At 38.8% G+C, this 17,216-nt stretch overlaps 1 protein-coding gene and 1 long non-coding RNA gene across 3 annotated transcripts in view; one reads left to right on the top strand and one right to left on the bottom strand.

The window, feature by feature from the left end:
• LOC149270170 (uncharacterized) overlaps nucleotides 1-17,216 on the top strand; it is a 120,683-nt gene that overhangs the window by 3,757 nt on the left and 99,710 nt on the right. The window lies entirely within an intron of this gene.
• klg (klingon) overlaps nucleotides 12,724-17,216 on the bottom strand; it is a 66,721-nt gene continuing 62,228 nt past the window's right edge. The window contains exons 7-11 of the mRNA XM_018000694.2: nucleotides 16,644-16,741; nucleotides 16,409-16,530; nucleotides 15,735-15,915; nucleotides 15,488-15,661; nucleotides 12,724-15,355 (exon numbers count right to left, since the gene is read on the bottom strand). Of these exons, the coding sequence (XP_017856183.1) occupies nucleotides 15,137-15,355; nucleotides 15,488-15,661; nucleotides 15,735-15,915; nucleotides 16,409-16,530; nucleotides 16,644-16,741 (794 nt within the window). The 3' untranslated portion in view covers nucleotides 12,724-15,136. The remainder of the gene's footprint in view (nucleotides 15,356-15,487; nucleotides 15,662-15,734; nucleotides 15,916-16,408; nucleotides 16,531-16,643; nucleotides 16,742-17,216) is intronic.

The following is a 17,216-nucleotide window of genomic DNA, read 5'->3' as shown; positions in this document are numbered from 1 at the left end:
AATCCAATTAGTTTAAATTGATTGCTTCTGTGAGAAGCATTTGCAGACCGTTGCTTCTGCGAGGACTGACGTTAAATAGACTTAATTCCGCACATTTAGTTTCATTTAGTATATATGTATATGTATATGTATAAAGGTGATTCGTTTTGAATTGAGACGGTATTTGAATGGGGTCGCGGGGCTTAAGAATTGAGCTTCACACGTGATTACGCCCGTGTGTGAAAGACCCTGGACTCTCGGACTGACCAGGAGGGGAAGGAGATGGACAAGGGCATGGGCGAGGGGGGGAAGTGGAAGTGAATGAATGGGTCGAACGCCACTTGAGTTCAATTAAAACCGCACTCGTGTTTGTTTGCACAACAAACACACTTGACCAGCTGAGCGTATGGCCATAGGACAACAACAACTCTTTCGCCCACGCAGCTGGACAGACGGGGGGCGGTGGGTGGGTGCAGAGCTTTCGTTGTTGGCCATTGTTTAACAATTAACCCCAAATTGAATGCAATTAAATAAATAACGGTGTTGAAGCTTTACGTAAACGTAAATGCAAACGCAAACGCAAAGGCAGAGGCAGTGGCAGAGGCAGAGGCAGAGGCAAACGCAGACGCAATCGCTCGTGGCGTCGTGCCGTTGCAACCTTTACCTTTGTTATGCCAATAGCAAACGGGCAGGTAAACACACGCACTTCTGTTTCGGCATCCAGCGCACATATGAGTGTATCCAGCTGTGTTGTGCAAATGAAATGAAATATTACGTATACGTCACGGCGGTCCATTTGCCAGTTCACCCAGACACACACACACACTCACACACACGCACACACTGACAACAATGGCTGCTGCTGACTGTTGTTCGAGTATTTGTTTAAGCCCATCGTTGTAAATGTCGCTCGCCTATTGGCAGTGAAAAACAATTTACCGAACATGCAGCCAGCTACAATGTCTAGGAGCAACAGCAGCGCAGCAACAGCAGCGCAGCAGCAGCAGCACTGCCAATTACACAGGCCAACAAAATGTCAGGGAATATTCGGCTGAATATATCTGAATATGAAGTTTGCTGTTGTGCTGCAGTTGAATGTGAAAAGTGAATGCAACAGAATGCCATTCCATATGACTGAATATATTTGAATATTCTCTTTTTCGATGTGCTGCAGTTGCATGTGAATAGTGAATGGAACTATTGAGCAACGATTGGAGCTCTTTGTTGGCTGCGATTTGGGCATCTTTGACGTCTTTTGTTGGGTTAACTAAGCAACTGTCAGTCGCCTTCTAAAACCTCAATTATGAATAAACTAAGGCACCTGCCTTTGTAACAGACAATAACTGAGTGATAAAAGTTTATTTATTAAATTGAAAATGTAATTTTTGACTAGCGCAACAAAGTTTTCGTCTGCCTGAAATAATTCCTTGATGAAATTATTTAGATAGAGGCTGGCTCAGTAGGGATCAGTAGGGATAAGGGACTGCAATAAAAACAGATTGATTTAAGATTTTATTTATTTCATCTTAAAGCCACGACACTTTATATGACCGAGTACACCAATCAACTATCTATACAAATTTTAATGAATCTTCCTCAAGTGTTGAATTTCTGCTGATGCCCAAGTCAGCTGCTAGGCTTTGCACAGTGAGCTCTTTGCTCAATTTTGATTGCAAAAATCATATACGAATCATCCAAGGCATTTCCATAATGTAAATGGCTTAAGGATCTGCATACAAAGTGATTCGTTGCTGATTGCTACTCTGGCTATATATTTTACACTTTATATCAATCACTGTCTGAGTGTTGGCCATAAATGCATCAGAGTTAACTTTAGCTCAGTACAACAAGCTGCTAGTATTTGATTGCATATGAAGCGATGATGGAGCTTATGAAAGAATTCACAGTGCGTATACGCAATCGAACTGCAATTTCTTACAGATTTGACTCTATATATTCATACCAATAATTAATATTAAATTTTATTAAATGAGCTATGTGATATTTTTTTAGCATTGAAGTATTAACTATAATTAAGCAGTTGCTGAAATATAATTATTACAAAGAGTATCAATTATGAGCGGAACTTAGATTTCAGGTTACTTCAAATAATCTTAATTGGCGAGGACTATTCCATTGTCTAATGTGCAATAGTTTAATTAAGCATCATATATTAATAGATAGATATAACTATATATTACACATATTATAAATATATATGTCGGAGGTGATAGTATTATAAAAATAGAATATCTTATCGATATATAGGCTTATGCATAGTATTGGGTAATATTGATTGAGTGCGATGTTAATTAACACTAATAGCGAGTGTGGTCCTGACAAGGTAGCCAGTTGGTTACGATGGATGTAATCGAACGTGCTAGTGAAAATCGGACAGTTGATTAGCAACAGGAAGAGGGGCAACAGTGCAGGAACACGCTGCACTCCACAAAATTATCTAACCTGCAGAAATATCCGACATATATATAAATATCATCTGTAATGCTTACCTGCCTCTTGCCAAATTTTGTTGACCAGTGTGACGCTGCGTGCTGCCTATTTGCGTGCGAATCGCCAACCCACTTGTGCATTTCAATACCGTGTAATTTTTTATTAGCCATTTGTAAATATCAGGGAATTAAAACTCGATTTTCACACACTTCATAATCAGAAAAGAGATGAAGGTCTCACTTTGAATCTGTTGCAATTAAACTCCATGTCTTTTGTCTCTCTTAGACTGTAAAAGGGCTGTTTCTTCTTTCTCTCCCTCTCTCTCTATCTCACCCTTTCTCTCTCTCTCTCTGTCATTCTTTGACAAAGACATTGCAACTTTTTGCTCGAGTTTAAATTTCGCATTTATTATGGCTGTCGCACAAACACACTGACGCAGACAGGTGTATGTGTGTGCGCGCGTGTGTGTGTGTGTGTGGACACAGATGCGCATGCATTGCTAAACCAAATAGAAATATTTCATAAAACGTATGAAAAGGCCAAAAATGTAGCTGGCACGAAACACGAAACGACAAAAGTCAAATGTGACTCTGACACGCAAAGTTCTTGTCACACACAACGATTTGTTTGATCAGGCGACAGTGGCTGCCATTTGTCTGCTCCACTCCACTCTGCTCTGCTCTGCTTTGGCCTGTTTGCAATCTCCGCCAGATAGTTGCTTTAAATTTGGAGCATATACACTCACATACACATGTATATGCATAGGTCTAATAGTGGGTATCGCCTGATGGGCCTTTGACAATTTATTGCCTGGTGTTTGATCAAATTGATTTGTATTGCGGCTGGCAAAGTGATTTGCAAATGAAATTGCATATGCTCGGAGAAGTGAAAGCCTGGCAAATTCATATTGAATATCGACGATTGTTTCGGGAGGGCGGAATATGTCTGAATATTTCTAGTAAATGGGCATTTCTCTCTCTATTACTTGAAATGGGAACGTGTTTTAGTCTGGGGTGTGAGACTCGAAGAGACTCGGTCTTCAGGCAAGGGTAGCTAAGTACTCATTCTGATAGCTATGCATACAGGGCTGTCCATATTCGACGAACCCATGTTTATTTATTTTTATTTTTTTCTTTGATTGAAGTAGATTTGTTGACATGAATAGAATATGTGTCAGCTTATCCTATGGAGTTATGTTTTTCTGAATAGCTTGTATAAATTTTACATCAGAAGTAGCTTTATATGGAATAGAAAGTTAGTCTATTGTCTATTATAAATTGTGAAGGACTCCAAACATTTCCAGAATAACTTCTTATTCACTAACTTAATAGTCGCATATGAGTAGACTCTCTCTCATTCTCTTCACTCTCTCTGTCTCTCTCTCTTGCTCTCTTACTGTTACTCCTCAGCTAAAGTCTATAGCAAAGCCTGTTGCGGATAGAGCTAATATTTGTTTGATTTACTGCCCAGAATGTGACCTATATTTAGAATCATACTCTAAATGATGTTCCACTAATTGATAAACCGCATATCTTCTTTCTTTACTATTTGCCATATTATTCTTTCTGCTTTGTTATTTCTACCCATTTTGATTCCTTTCGATATTGTCTCGAGTTAAAAAACACCAGCTCAACTATAATTAGTATGATTTAATCATCTATGAAACTTGGCTGTCACGGCAATGGCTGCATAAGAAAGTTCTTTTCTGGCTTACTTCACTTCCGATTAATTGCCAGCTGGCTTGTTTTTCGTATCCTGACTCGGTCTCTTCCTCTCTTAGCCAAGCAGGAAAAACAAAGATCGAAGTCAAGTTTTGTGTGAATTACATATTTATTCGCGGCAGAACCCTTGATGTCGGTGCTGGGACTGCGGACTGTGGACTGTGGACGCCTTTGTTTTGTTTCTTCTGCTGCTCATTAATTGTAATTGAAGTTTGTAATTAAAAAGTTTGCGCGCAGCCTGGAGTGGGTCTGGCCCTGGCTCTTTCTCTGGCTCTGGGTCTGGGTCTGGGTCTGGGTCATTAAAACGGAATGATTTCGAGTTGGCCAACAGCTCGGTAGAGACGCGCTCAGGCTGAGCACAAGTTTTGATTTAAATGGTGTGTAAACATTTTAGGACTTTCTTCTTTCTACCTAAATAGATATATTTTATCCGGCCGCAATGAAGTTATTGGCGTAATAATTAGCTTTCTGTTCGCCAAAGTCAACTCAAATGAAGCTATAAATTGGCAATGGAGCTCCAATAACTGTAAATTTATTAATATTGCGAATGCACGAGTGGCCGCAGCTCAGTTCGAGGCTTAAAGACTTTAACCGTTAACGCCATTTCACATATTCACACATTCATATATCGAACTTCATCATGTTGAATCAAAGGAAGAGCCCTAACAAGCTTTAAGCACGTGACATCGACGACTCAACCCCAACACAATCACGACAAGGCAGTTGGGCGTACCCCACTGCATGATACCTGCTTACAGCTGAGAGACTTGATATATAGGAATAGATATTACATGAAAAGCGAGTATGACAAATATCTCAAGTCGACTCAGCTCATCTCAAAGCATTCATAATCATTGCCATCACATAAACTCATATGCAATACTTATTCGCCACTAATATACCCCTCATGGCGCATTTTGCAGAGCATACCCGACCATATACAGCCAACCATGAAGTTGAGGCAGAAAGCGAGCCATAAAAGCCGAGCGACATATTAAATATGCGTGTCATGTGCATGTGTTTGCCTGTCCTGTTGTCACCTTTCGCTGGGGTGTTTACTTCAGACAACACTGTAGGAGACTTTTGTCTTTTTTATTAATCAAAATCAAAATCAAAATCAAAATCCGAATCAAATGAAATCAGTTCATAGTAAGGGTCAACATTTGATTGAAGCCATTGGGCTAGACGTCTGGTTTACACACGTTTGTAAATATTCCATACAAGGGCTATAATACTCATTCTCGGCTGGTAAATGGGTATATTGGTTTATTTACTTGTATAAGGATAAGAATTGCTGTTTATAATAGATGGAGATAGAGATAGATAGAGGTAGATAATGATTGCTGAGAAGCGAGATATGAGCTAGAGATTTATGGCAAGCCTTGGCTCGCATAGTTGAATATGCCCATTGGGAACTTAACAAGTCTGACGTATTTTCAAATGTTCTGGGAATTCATATTCTCGTGTAACCGTTAGAAATTGACAATTTCTATTTGTGACGTCTTCTCTGCCGGAGAGAAATGCTTGCATTGTTGTAGAGTTTCATAGCTGAAAAAAAGAAACATTTAGACAACGGAAGAAGGAGAACTATTTTCAGATTTACAGAAAAAACTGAAAGTCATATAGAAGATTATTGAGCAATAGCAAGTCTGAAAGTATAAAAACCTAAGAAAGGTTTAAACATGAAATACATAGCCAGAACAAGTATCATGACCGACTGTCGCGTTGCTATTTAATAAGTTATATGGAAGAAGGAACTTTTAATTCAAGCACTCCCGCTGCAGTGTCGTCTATAGGAATAACTTTAACATACGGTTGGAAGACACACGCTGCGTATACGTAATTTTCATTGATATGCGTAAACAGCCAAGAGAAGTGGAGAGAGGGGAAGAGTATGCATAATTTAGGAACTTATTTAAATGCGAGTATAGAATAAATGCTGGATTCTATGTTTTGCTTGTTTAGAGCCTAGTGCTGACCTTTGAGGAAACCTCCGAATAAATCAGATAGTGAACAATTTGGCCTGGCATAAATAATTTTTATTGCCCGTAGCTTGTAGAGCCTGGAGAATGACAGCGAGACAAGATTTTTATTATATTTCGTTTTTTTTTTTCAACATAAATTATAGGCAGCCATTAAGGAGAAGGGGGAGAGAGAGAGAGAGAGAGAGAGAGAGAAATTCTTCTACTCGAGCAGCTTTCTTTCTTTTGGCACAACTATTCAATCATGGCTGGAAGCTAGCGAAATAATTTGGAATATTCACATATTATGCGGGCGCTTCAGGCTTGGCTGAGCGCGCTTAACAAATGACGGCCATAAGGCCGAGTAATGTATTCTCTTTCTGTTTAATATGCTAATTTGATTAATCTCCATTGTGCGGGGAGGCAAATTAATTTCCGGATGTTCGCGTGCGCCCTCAAAAATGCTAACTACACGAATATGTTTTAGCAAATGTGAAGCATCTAATTCGAATTTCCTTACGTTTTCTTTCATTGGCTAGCCTTTGTTGCTGGCTAACCGAGTCATGTAAATCAGTTGGCTAGAGTCACCTGGCTGGTGCCCAATTAGGATAAACGTCGCCTCAGCCGCCGCGTGGGCGAGCAGGGGAAATGTTGATTTAAACGTGAATGATGGTCTCCATTGCCTATAAAATTGCCTTGTGGCCGAGTCGCCTGCGAGCGCCCTTCGTGCTGTGACAGTTGCGTGCGCCGCTCGGGGGCGTGGCATCGAGTCAAAGAATGCCACTGACTGCGGTAATGCGATTGGATTGTGTACGGCGCTTGGCTGAACTTCAATTTGAATTAGATTCTCTCGTGACAAGCAGCCATGAGCAGCAGTACCGTAATTTATAGCCATAACATGCAGCCAAACAAGATAGCTGAAGTGGGTGCCAATGCAGCATCAGAGGGAGCAATGCTTGCAATTTTTGATTAGAAATGTGAAATGTCATTCAACTAGCTGCTCGGGCTCTAGCCTAGCTGACATAAACTCGATCTAAGCACACAGCTCGCTCGACTCTGGCCAAATCTTATCGCTTGACTAACGAAGTAACGCCATTAGCCATTTGCTTGGGGCGCAACGACAAATAATAGCATAGTAAAAAAAAAATATACAACAACTAGCCAACAAGCCGGACATTAAGCAATAGGTGGCCAGCGGCGGGTGGCAAGGTCTAATGAAATTCCGTAGAAACATGTTCTCGCCTGATAAGCGACCATTGGTCAACGGGCTGCAGGATAAACCAAGTGGCATGCAATGCCTGGCCAAATGTGCACCACGCAGGCGAAGGCGCAGAAGCGAGCGTGACTTCTGTGGAGCGAGTATCATGGCTAAAGTCACATAAAATATAAACAGCTAAAATAGTGCACGAGAGTTGGCCGGGAGCGACTATGTTATACCCTCTAATATGAGAAATGCTTCCATTCAACTTGTGATCTAGTTACACGATCTGTACAACCTTTTTAAGAGCATGCCAACGATAGACATTTTGATTTTTTTTTTACTTATCAAGGCTCTACTATTTAAAGTGATATGATTTTGCCAATTTTTAGATTTTCTAAAAAAAAAATTATTTTTATGAAAGCTATAAGTAGACCTTCAGGATTTATAACTATAGTCTATATATCAAATTTTGGTGTCCTTAACTCAAAAGCCCTTTTAAAATATGCAAAAAATTGTTAATTGATAATATCGATATTTATCGATACTACGCAACTTGGAACTATCGGGAAAAAATGTTTATATTCTACTGCATATGATACTAAAGAATGAATATATCAAATTTCAAGTCTCTAGCTTATGTGGTTTACGAGATCAAAAGAAAGATAGAGGGAGTTGAGTACCTCTCCGCATGTTTCATCTATCAACTCCCTTTATCTTTATCTCGTATGTATAAATGTTTAGCCATATCATCTTTTGTCTACCACATACATTTGCACAACAACAATATACCCATTTCGAACACCTGCGCAGGGTATACGAATCACAAAAGCCTACAATTCAAACCGGACATACTCGCATATATTTTATGACATAATGAAAGGTGAAGGGCTATAGCCAAAGGGGCAAAAAAGAAAGAAAAAAAAGAAGAAGAGAAGAAAAAACATCTGTGCATTGAAGTTGAGGCTAAAAAGGATTAGCCATTTTCCTTGAAAGCATCTTTGACAGAATTTTTCAGGTTGTTTCCCGCTTGTTTTTATTTAACTCGCGCACCGCCAAACCCTTTTCGCAACTGGGCCAACTTTGAGGCATTTATGTTAATGAAAAGAAAACGCTTAACGCGCGCTCAGCACCTGGGCTGTTCAACATAAGCTTCATTGTTTTATTTGAAATGGGCAGAAGCCGAAACGTTTTCCGTCGCCTGATCCTGCGCTGAATTTTATGCAACGAAATGGGGTATACCTAGCAGACCGAAGCCCCAGCTCGCTCAGCGCCATTGTTTTGGCCCGAACAAAAGTAAGAGATAAACTTTTGTTCTGCGTGAACTTTTGCCGCGCGCTGCTGTGACTGTTGTTGTTGTTGTTGTTGCTGCTGTTGCTGTTGCTTTGTCATTTTTATATATTTACCTACAGAAAGTTTGTTTGTTGGTTTTTTATTTGGTTCGCATTTTGAAAAACCGAGTTAAGCATAATTCGCAGCAGCACAGACAGCTGAGTGAGTGCGGAGGAAATTGCTGTCAAGTTTCTATATTGAGTGACCCAATAAGAGGAGTAGATATAAGAGGAGTTGCAATAAGACAAAAATGGACTGAGATAGGAGATTGACTTTAAGCGTATTTTGAAGGTGTATTTTTAACATTATGTATGAATTATGCGATGAGTGAAGTATGATTACAATTTTAGATGGTTTGGTTCAGATTGTTGAGTCTCTGTTGATGTCCAACTCAGCTGTTGGTCGTAGGTGGGATTTTATAGGGCTTGCTTTAGTAATGTTGGGTTTGTTTAATCTAGTTGGGTATAGCTTAAAGTTTTCAGCAGAGTAAAGAAAATTCAAATTTCGGAGTAAAGAAAATTCAATTTGATTTTCTTTGGACTTTCACGTTACCTTTAAATATTTGCCTATTGCTAAATAATTTATAGCAAAATGGCATAGTGGATGGTATAGTGGTTTAGCTATGCCTTATCAATAACTCAAATAATTACCCAAAATCTCTTGACTGGCCAGCTACCGCTCAGTATGTTGCTCTGCGAGTGAGCTGTACCACGTTGATTTATTAATACATTAAAGTAAGTTTTCATGTTGAAATCGAATATCGTAGCTTATAAGTGAGAGTATGTCTAAATTGTTTATTATTCAATTTGGCAATGGCAATGGCAACGGCAACGGCAACGTCAATGGTTGAATGTGCTGCTCGTTGGCAATCAGGCGAGAGATGAGAAAGGCGCTCGAGTGCCGCCAAACACCAAAGCAATGAATTATGCAAAAATCTCAAGCGGCTAACGTGTTACAGCCCTGAAAGCCTGTCTAGAGAAGAAGCCAAGAAAAAAGAGGGGCGAAAAAAGAAAAAAATCAAACAAAATCGATTGATGTACAAATTTTTCTTAGCATCCGCAAACAATTTGCTGTAGGTGGGGTGCTGACGGGGGGCATAGGCGGCCTTTTGATTTGTGCCTGACTTCTTCATTGGCAGGCAGCTTCTAAATTATGTAGATTTGTTTTACCATAACGCTTGTCTGAGTGGGTGGGCGTGGCCGGGTGTGGATGGGTGTGTGTTTATGTGGTTTTTCCTCAAGTATCTTTGCCTTCGCTTCGACGTAGAACATTTTAAACCGTCATTAAGCTGCGCCCATAAATATCTGGGCGTCTTTTGCTGCCTCCGCTGCCGCTGCTGCCGCTGCCGCTGCTGCCGCTGCCGCTGCTGCTGCTGCTTTTCCTTTACGGCTTTTGCTTTTGACTGTAAAATTATGTAAATTTATTTGGCCAAAGCATTGCCCTTTTGCTGTTGCCTTTAGTTTAGAGCTGGCCTGGCCAACGAAACTTGTAAATTTTTGCTGAATTATGGCTAGGCGTAGACATCGGGCTAGTTAACTTTGTTTGCTGCTCTTCTATGTGTCACGTGTTCCAACTTCGATACTTAGCCGACGCGCTCCTCTCATTTCCCCATTCTCGCTTTTTCGCAGTTTCGCATTTTCTCGTTTTCTCTTTCATTGCCATCTCACTTGTTCATGCACTACATTTGATAGCAGAAACTTTTCCATCTGCTTAAATCAGTCGAAAATTAATTTAATTCGCAGTTTCGTTTAAAAAAGTTTTGCTTCCATGTAGCCTTATGATTCGCCCTCATCTCCCTTTTTATTTCGTAAATGCGCTGGAAATTATGCAAATGGGGTATATTAGTGTGATTCAAATGGAGTTGAAAAGAAACGTGGACTATAATATAACTTGATTTGTGTCATATTCTGGCGCCGATCTCGAAAACTATGTAAGCTAGTGACTTGAAATTCGATAAATATATTCTTGCCTATCGTGTGCAGTTGCTGAATTTTATTTTCTTTCGATATGTTATCTGCCTTCTTTATAATCGATAAATATCATTACTGTGACATGGTTTCAGAAGACCATTTTAGCTAGAAATGCTAGAAATGCTAAATTTGATATGAATACGCACCTTATGAATGTGTCCAACTTTAGATACCTCAAGTTGAAAGAGATAGAGCCTCTGGGCTGTATAAACAGTGAAGTTAGCTGTATGAAATATGTGTGTGTGATGATCATAATGAAGCAAATAGCTCTAAGCAGACTGCCGGGTATCTGGTAGTCGTTCACTCACTTTCGAAATCACCATTCAGGCACCGAATGAAATAACCAAGATGCAAAATTTTTAATTATAAAAGTTTGAATCGCAGCTCGCCTTGTCGCCTCGCCGGCAGTCAGTGCATCCATCAGTCCTTCTGTCAGAGCCAAAGAAACAATGCAATGCTGAAACCATTTGAAATTGTTGCAACTTTTATAACGCAGCGAATCGCTGATGCTGACTCTGACGCTGACGCTGCTGGCCTTGGCCTGCCCTGCCCTGCCCCGCCTCGCCTTGCCAATTTTACCAATATTAATTATGATTTCATTTCCGAGTAGAGTAGAGTCCGGGGGTACTTAACAATTGAGTGTTGAAAGTTTGCTTCTTGATGCACTTGCCATTAATGTGAATCACAGTCTGAATATGAATGTGAATGTGAATGTGAATGTCCTGAGAGAGTTTTGCTTGTGGCGTGACTTAATTAATTTTACATTGCTTTGAAATTCAACGCGCTGGCTGTCAGAAAAGTGTTCAAATGATAAACGAGCTAATTAATATGCGCTAAAAAACTTTCGCACTGACTGCAAATTATCGCTGGTGGCGCCCCAATTATGCATTGTGATACGCAAGAAAGAAGCTGAAGAAGCAATTGCTGTGGCCAACACAAAGGACTTCCAGCTCGAGTTGCTTTGGGTCGGTCAACGACATTTTAGCTCTGAGCTTCGGCTGGGTTCGGCAGCTGCATACGCAAGAATTGCATTAAAATTCATGTGAAATATATTGAGACTTGCATGCATAATGGTCACTAAAGTTTGAAATGTGCACAAAACTTGTGTCAAGTGTGCCACGCCCATACACCCATACACCCATACGTACCTACATACCTACATAGGCAGTGGCATGCCAGTGCTCAAATATGCAAATAGGCAACGTCAAGGCACACATACACAGGAAGAGTGAGTGGGAGGGGCGGGAGTGGGGGAGGGGCGGAAATTTCCTGGTTGCTCCAGTCCACCTTCGCCTTCGTTTTGCCATCCTTTTAGCTTCGCCTTTTGCGCTTTTAATGCATTTCTCTAAAAACGAAGCTCAAGTAGTTTTGCGCTCTATAAAATTTCATGCATAAACTTTAGCAAAATGCTAAAGTTTCTATAATTTAAGCCTAGCACGTATGCGATGTCCACTGTGTAGAGAAGCTTAGCAACTGCTCGAGGCAGCATATATACATAGTACACACATATATATATATATATATATGGTAGCAGAGTAGCTAAAAGCCAATACTTAAAATATCACTCTCAATTATCAGAAAACTTCAATGAGACTTGTTAATGGGCTTTAAGTGACAATATATGGCATGACCGTAAATATGAATTGAACTCTTGAACCGTTTTGCATTCGTCGATTGTGAGTGGGCAGGGAATTGAGCCAGGTAGAGTGAGATAAATAAAGTATTCTTAGTATTTTTATACGGCTTATAACTTTTATGTACACGCATATTCAAGTACAAATATATGAAAGTCGTCATGGTTTTTACTTACGTGTTAGCTCAACCCATTTGGTTGAATGTCTTAATAACGAGTGAGTGATAAGCAAACTAGAGCGAATATCGTACACTGAACAACATAAATTGAATATCGTGCAAGCATCAATTGGAGACTTTCATACATCGAATATCGCAGAGTGAACATAGTATGAGAAATATCGTAAATGATGAAAAAAATTATAAAAGTTAGTATGAGCGAATATCGTAAGTATGAAATTTTTGGTATCAAAAACAATCTATAAATATCTGCTGTAAAGAGAACACTTTATATTTATAAAATGAAACAATTTGTGAAATTTGTATTTATTTTACATCTAATGCTTTATTTTGTATTTGAATAATTTAAAGATTCCTTCTTATAATGTTTCTTATGCACAATTAATTTAGCATAGTTCTAGTTAATAATTAGTGGATTTTATAGATACGTGTTCTGGTTTTGTTTCTGTTTCGCTATCATAGCCACCAATAGCACTGAGAAAACTCGATTTGATGCACTTTTCATATGCGTTTTGCTTCGTGGTTAATTATTTATTCGTATATGCAGTAAGTACAGTCTAGTGTTAATATTATATTACTTTTCTGAAAGTTATCGAGCGATCGATCCTCGAATGCCTTAAGCTAATATATATATGCCTAGCCATGATTTCAAGTTGGTTTTTGAACACATATATCTATTTAATATATGTATGAAACACATTACTCAACTAGCCCAGGGCTTGACTCATAGATGGCGCCAGAAAGCCATCTCGACATGTGACTTAATCTGAGTGGATTTTCAAATGGTTTTAGTTCTATTGGAAAACATTAATTAATTAATTAATAATAAGTGATGGATGTAATCATTTTACAGTTGTCTATAAAAGTTTTGAAAAGAACAACTAATCATGTTGGTTTATTGTAAACGATATTGAGGCAGTTAAATACATAATTTGAAGTTAATGTTGATCGTAAATCGTATATCTGTAAAAAAGCTGTGTTTGCCGTTTTTTTTACTGCCCCGGAGCTTATTGAGATGATGTGCTTTATTCCGTACTGTCTTTACTTCAAGTACTACACTACACAGAGATCGCAATCGGATGTGCTTACATGTTAGCTTGGCCTATTTGCTTTAGTGGCTTTATGACGAATGGATAATATACAAGTAGAAACGAATATCGTATATCGAATATCGTATAACAAATATTGTGTGATGAATATTGTATGACGAATGTCGAATAGTGGATATCGTATGCCGAATATCGTACAACGAATATCGTACAACGAATATCGTAAAACGAATATCGTACAACGAATATCGTATATCGCTAGGTGATAAAGCTGCACAAATACAGCGCCCTTAATGGCTTTACTCTACACACAGTAATTGTAATTTTGTAAAATGCTTCATTTTGTATTATTTCATATTTTTGGGTTTATTTATGGTAATCTTGATATTTTGGTGGTACAACATGGTTCCTTAAACACTAAAAAATGTCCATTGAAAAACTCGACGCTATTAATAAATTAGTGATCATTGAGTGCGCTTAAAACTAAGTTGAGCGAAATAAAAGAAAACCAAAGAGAAGAACAATATATAAACAGAAATGTATTTGGTTATTTAAAAAAATATCTTACGGCTAACGTTTTACAATGGTGTTTCAATTTGGTATTCATGATTTTATTTTTTAAACTAAATAATATCACTATGAAATGCTGGCTTAATTTACATATATATTATTTACGCAGTGTAGTTTTTCTGTTTTCTGGTTTTTAATTCTGTTTGCTTTAATGAAATACACAAAATGTAATTCACATTCAAATATCTAATGCATATTTACATGACCTACTTCGACTGGATTATCCAACTATGGATTTACTGCTCTTACACATATAAACACACACATATATACGTAATATATATGTATTCTATATTCGTATATTGCATTTCGCATTTTATGTTTCCGATTTTATATTTCTCGTTGGTTTTGGTTTGCGTTTTCTTTTTTTGTTTTGCTAATTAAATCGCTGACAAAATGCTTGATAAATTATTTACATTGTATGTTGTTTTGTGTTTCTTCTTCTTCTTTTTGTTTTGCATAATTTTTACATATATTTTCACAAAAACTCATACTCTTTGGTTTGTTTTCCATGCGAAACAAAAAAACCAACCAAAAATAATTATTTATTCATTGAGAAAATTTAATTAAAAGTGCTTTACCTAAGCTGAGAAACTATTTTAGCGAATGCAAAGCGTCTTGCACAGGCCAACAAAATTTTAGGTAACAAGAATCGAGCATATTTGAAAGCTGAAGAGATCCAATATGTGGATATACTAGTTCAAAAGTTCAGATTCTGTTAAGAAAAGCGCTTTCTGGAGTCTATAAAAATATTTTTTTTTATTTTAAAGGCAGTAGTTTGAGAGAAATTTAAATCTTAGAGAACCAAGTGGTTCTCTTCATTCTGCTGGTTATTCTGACTCAGAATCCGATCTGTATACTTAAGCTCTTGGAATGAGTTAAGAAGGACAGTTTAACACATATTGTGGGCCTATCATATTCATCGAAGAGGAACGCCAAGTGAAGTCGGCTTCTTGTTTACTAAAAATTCTGTTGGCCTGTGTAGTGTTGCCTATCATATACTACGCGTTCGTAGTAGTTAGCAAATAAATACAATTTAACTTTAATATATATGCAAGCCTTAGCCAATGCAGAGTCAGTGGAATGTCCATGCTTACCCCAAGCCCAGTCGCAGTCTGTCGAACTGGCTGTTCCGCAGGCCGAAGACGAGCAGCAGAGCGCCAAGCTGCAGCAGGCAGTGGGGCAGAGCATTTTGTAGACTGCTCAGAGCCCCACTGTTGCTTCTCGACTTCGAGCTGGCCACAACTTCCGCATCCTCGGGCGCAATGTCCATGCTATTGCTGGCGACTATAAATTGGAATATATCGCTGACCTAGGATAGGTGAAAGTAAAGTAACAAGGAAAGCAAATGTATGAATATATAGATATGTAGTGGGAGAGATAAAAAAGAATAAAGACGAATCCTATATAAGAACTAATGTTTTTAAATGATAGTCCGACTTACCTCATTCCAGCCATATCGGTTCTTGGCCTGAACAATCGCTTCATAGTAGGCGCCTGGATGCAAGTGCTTGATGGTGTACGACATGATGTGGGTTAGTGGCTCGGAGGCTGGACGATGTTCGGGTGTTAGTATAAAGTCATGCCATCTGCCTGGCTGCTGGAACGTGTCGTTCATCTGCGAGTCAGGAGCGGGAAATCAAAGTGAAGTTAGCCTTAAGCAAACTTGATATTTGTCCATTTTCACTTACCAGCACACGTCGATAGAGCAGGCGCACCTCCTCCAGAGGCGGATAGCTGTCGATTTTCCATGTCAAATTGTAGCTGTCCGACGAGCGACCCCACTTGGGCGAATAGAACTCGGCCGGGCCTGGCCGTCCCGAGAGCTCCATATATTTGCGTGAGCGTCCCAAAGAATTGTCAGCAACACAGCTGTTTGGATGAGATGAGGAGAGTTGAGTTCAGAAATTGTTTCTCTATTAATTCTCTCTATTAATTCTCTATTAATAACTATGCTCGTTTAGCATGTAAAAGAAGTCTATTGCTGCGCTTAAGCAGCTCGTAGTGAAGTTCAAACTGGCCAGAACTGTCAGCCAGCAGAGATACTTGACGACGGATGGGTGCTATGGAGTCAACTAAAGTCTGCCCTGAGTGGACTATTGGCAAAAACAGAAACTTTCTCGGCTATATGTGAAATGTTTTGTCAACGTGGCCAAAGTTTCAGCCAGACTGACATTGATGGGCCACAAACTTGTTTGTTTCAGCAAATGGCCAAGAGACGCTCGAGCAGGGCAGGTGGCTGAGCAGCTATATGTATCTGATGAGTATGTGTGTGTGTGTGTGTGTGTGTGAGTGTGTGTGTGTGTCTGTGTTAGCTGTCCTTCAAGTTCTGTCTGTTCTGTTGCTAAAGTTGCCCAACTCTCACCTGTAGTTGCCAAAGTCCTCCTGCTGGATGTGCCTTATGGTCAGCGTGTGTCGATTGGCTCTTGTATTCATAATGCGTCGATCGGTTGTCTGTATGGGAAATGAGTTCTGATACCAGGACACCTGTAACGATAAGCCATGAGAGCAAACACGGTAATTATGATTGATAAACGTGATTATGGGCTGCATTATAAGTAGTAGCAGAACTCTAAGACATTATCAAGAGCTCAACGCACCGTGGCCACTGGATCCGCGTAAACAATGCAGACGAGCTTCGCCTCGAATCCTTCGCCGGAATGTATCCAGGATTTCTCCACCTGAATATCGGGTGGGTCTGCAGAGTGGATAAGAGTGGATAGAGTGGATAACTTTTAATTAATTTTGAATATTCAATATGTTTACTTTCACTTATTATATTTTCATAAATTGCTTTTAATTGGGAGCTGAAATGCGAAGCCTTTGCCATTCATTAAAAAATGAATGAATATTTCACTGCATTTGCTGACACTAAATATTTTTACTGCTTATGAAATATGCAGAAAATTTGCATATAAAAAAGAAATTCTAATCAAAATATATTCACATTAGAAAATATTTATAAAAGAAGTAACAAAACTGTTAGTAATAATAATAAATTTATAATCAATAATTGCGTTTGGTTCTGCTTAAAAAAATATAAATAAAATATTTATAATAAATTGACTTTATATTTAAATAAATATATTAATGATTGGCTTTTTTAATCAATGAGTTCAGATTTCAATAATGATGTAAATAGTGGCTGCTAATAGCATAAATTCAGATGATTT

This window comes from Drosophila arizonae, chromosome 2 (genome assembly GCF_054131065.1).
Source record: "Drosophila arizonae isolate 15081-1271.41 chromosome 2, UAZ_ARI_1.0, whole genome shotgun sequence".
Taxonomy (NCBI): Eukaryota; Metazoa; Arthropoda; class Insecta; order Diptera; family Drosophilidae; genus Drosophila; species Drosophila arizonae.
Note: the sequence above shows the minus strand (reverse complement) of the source record. Positions and strands in the feature narration are given on the sequence as shown.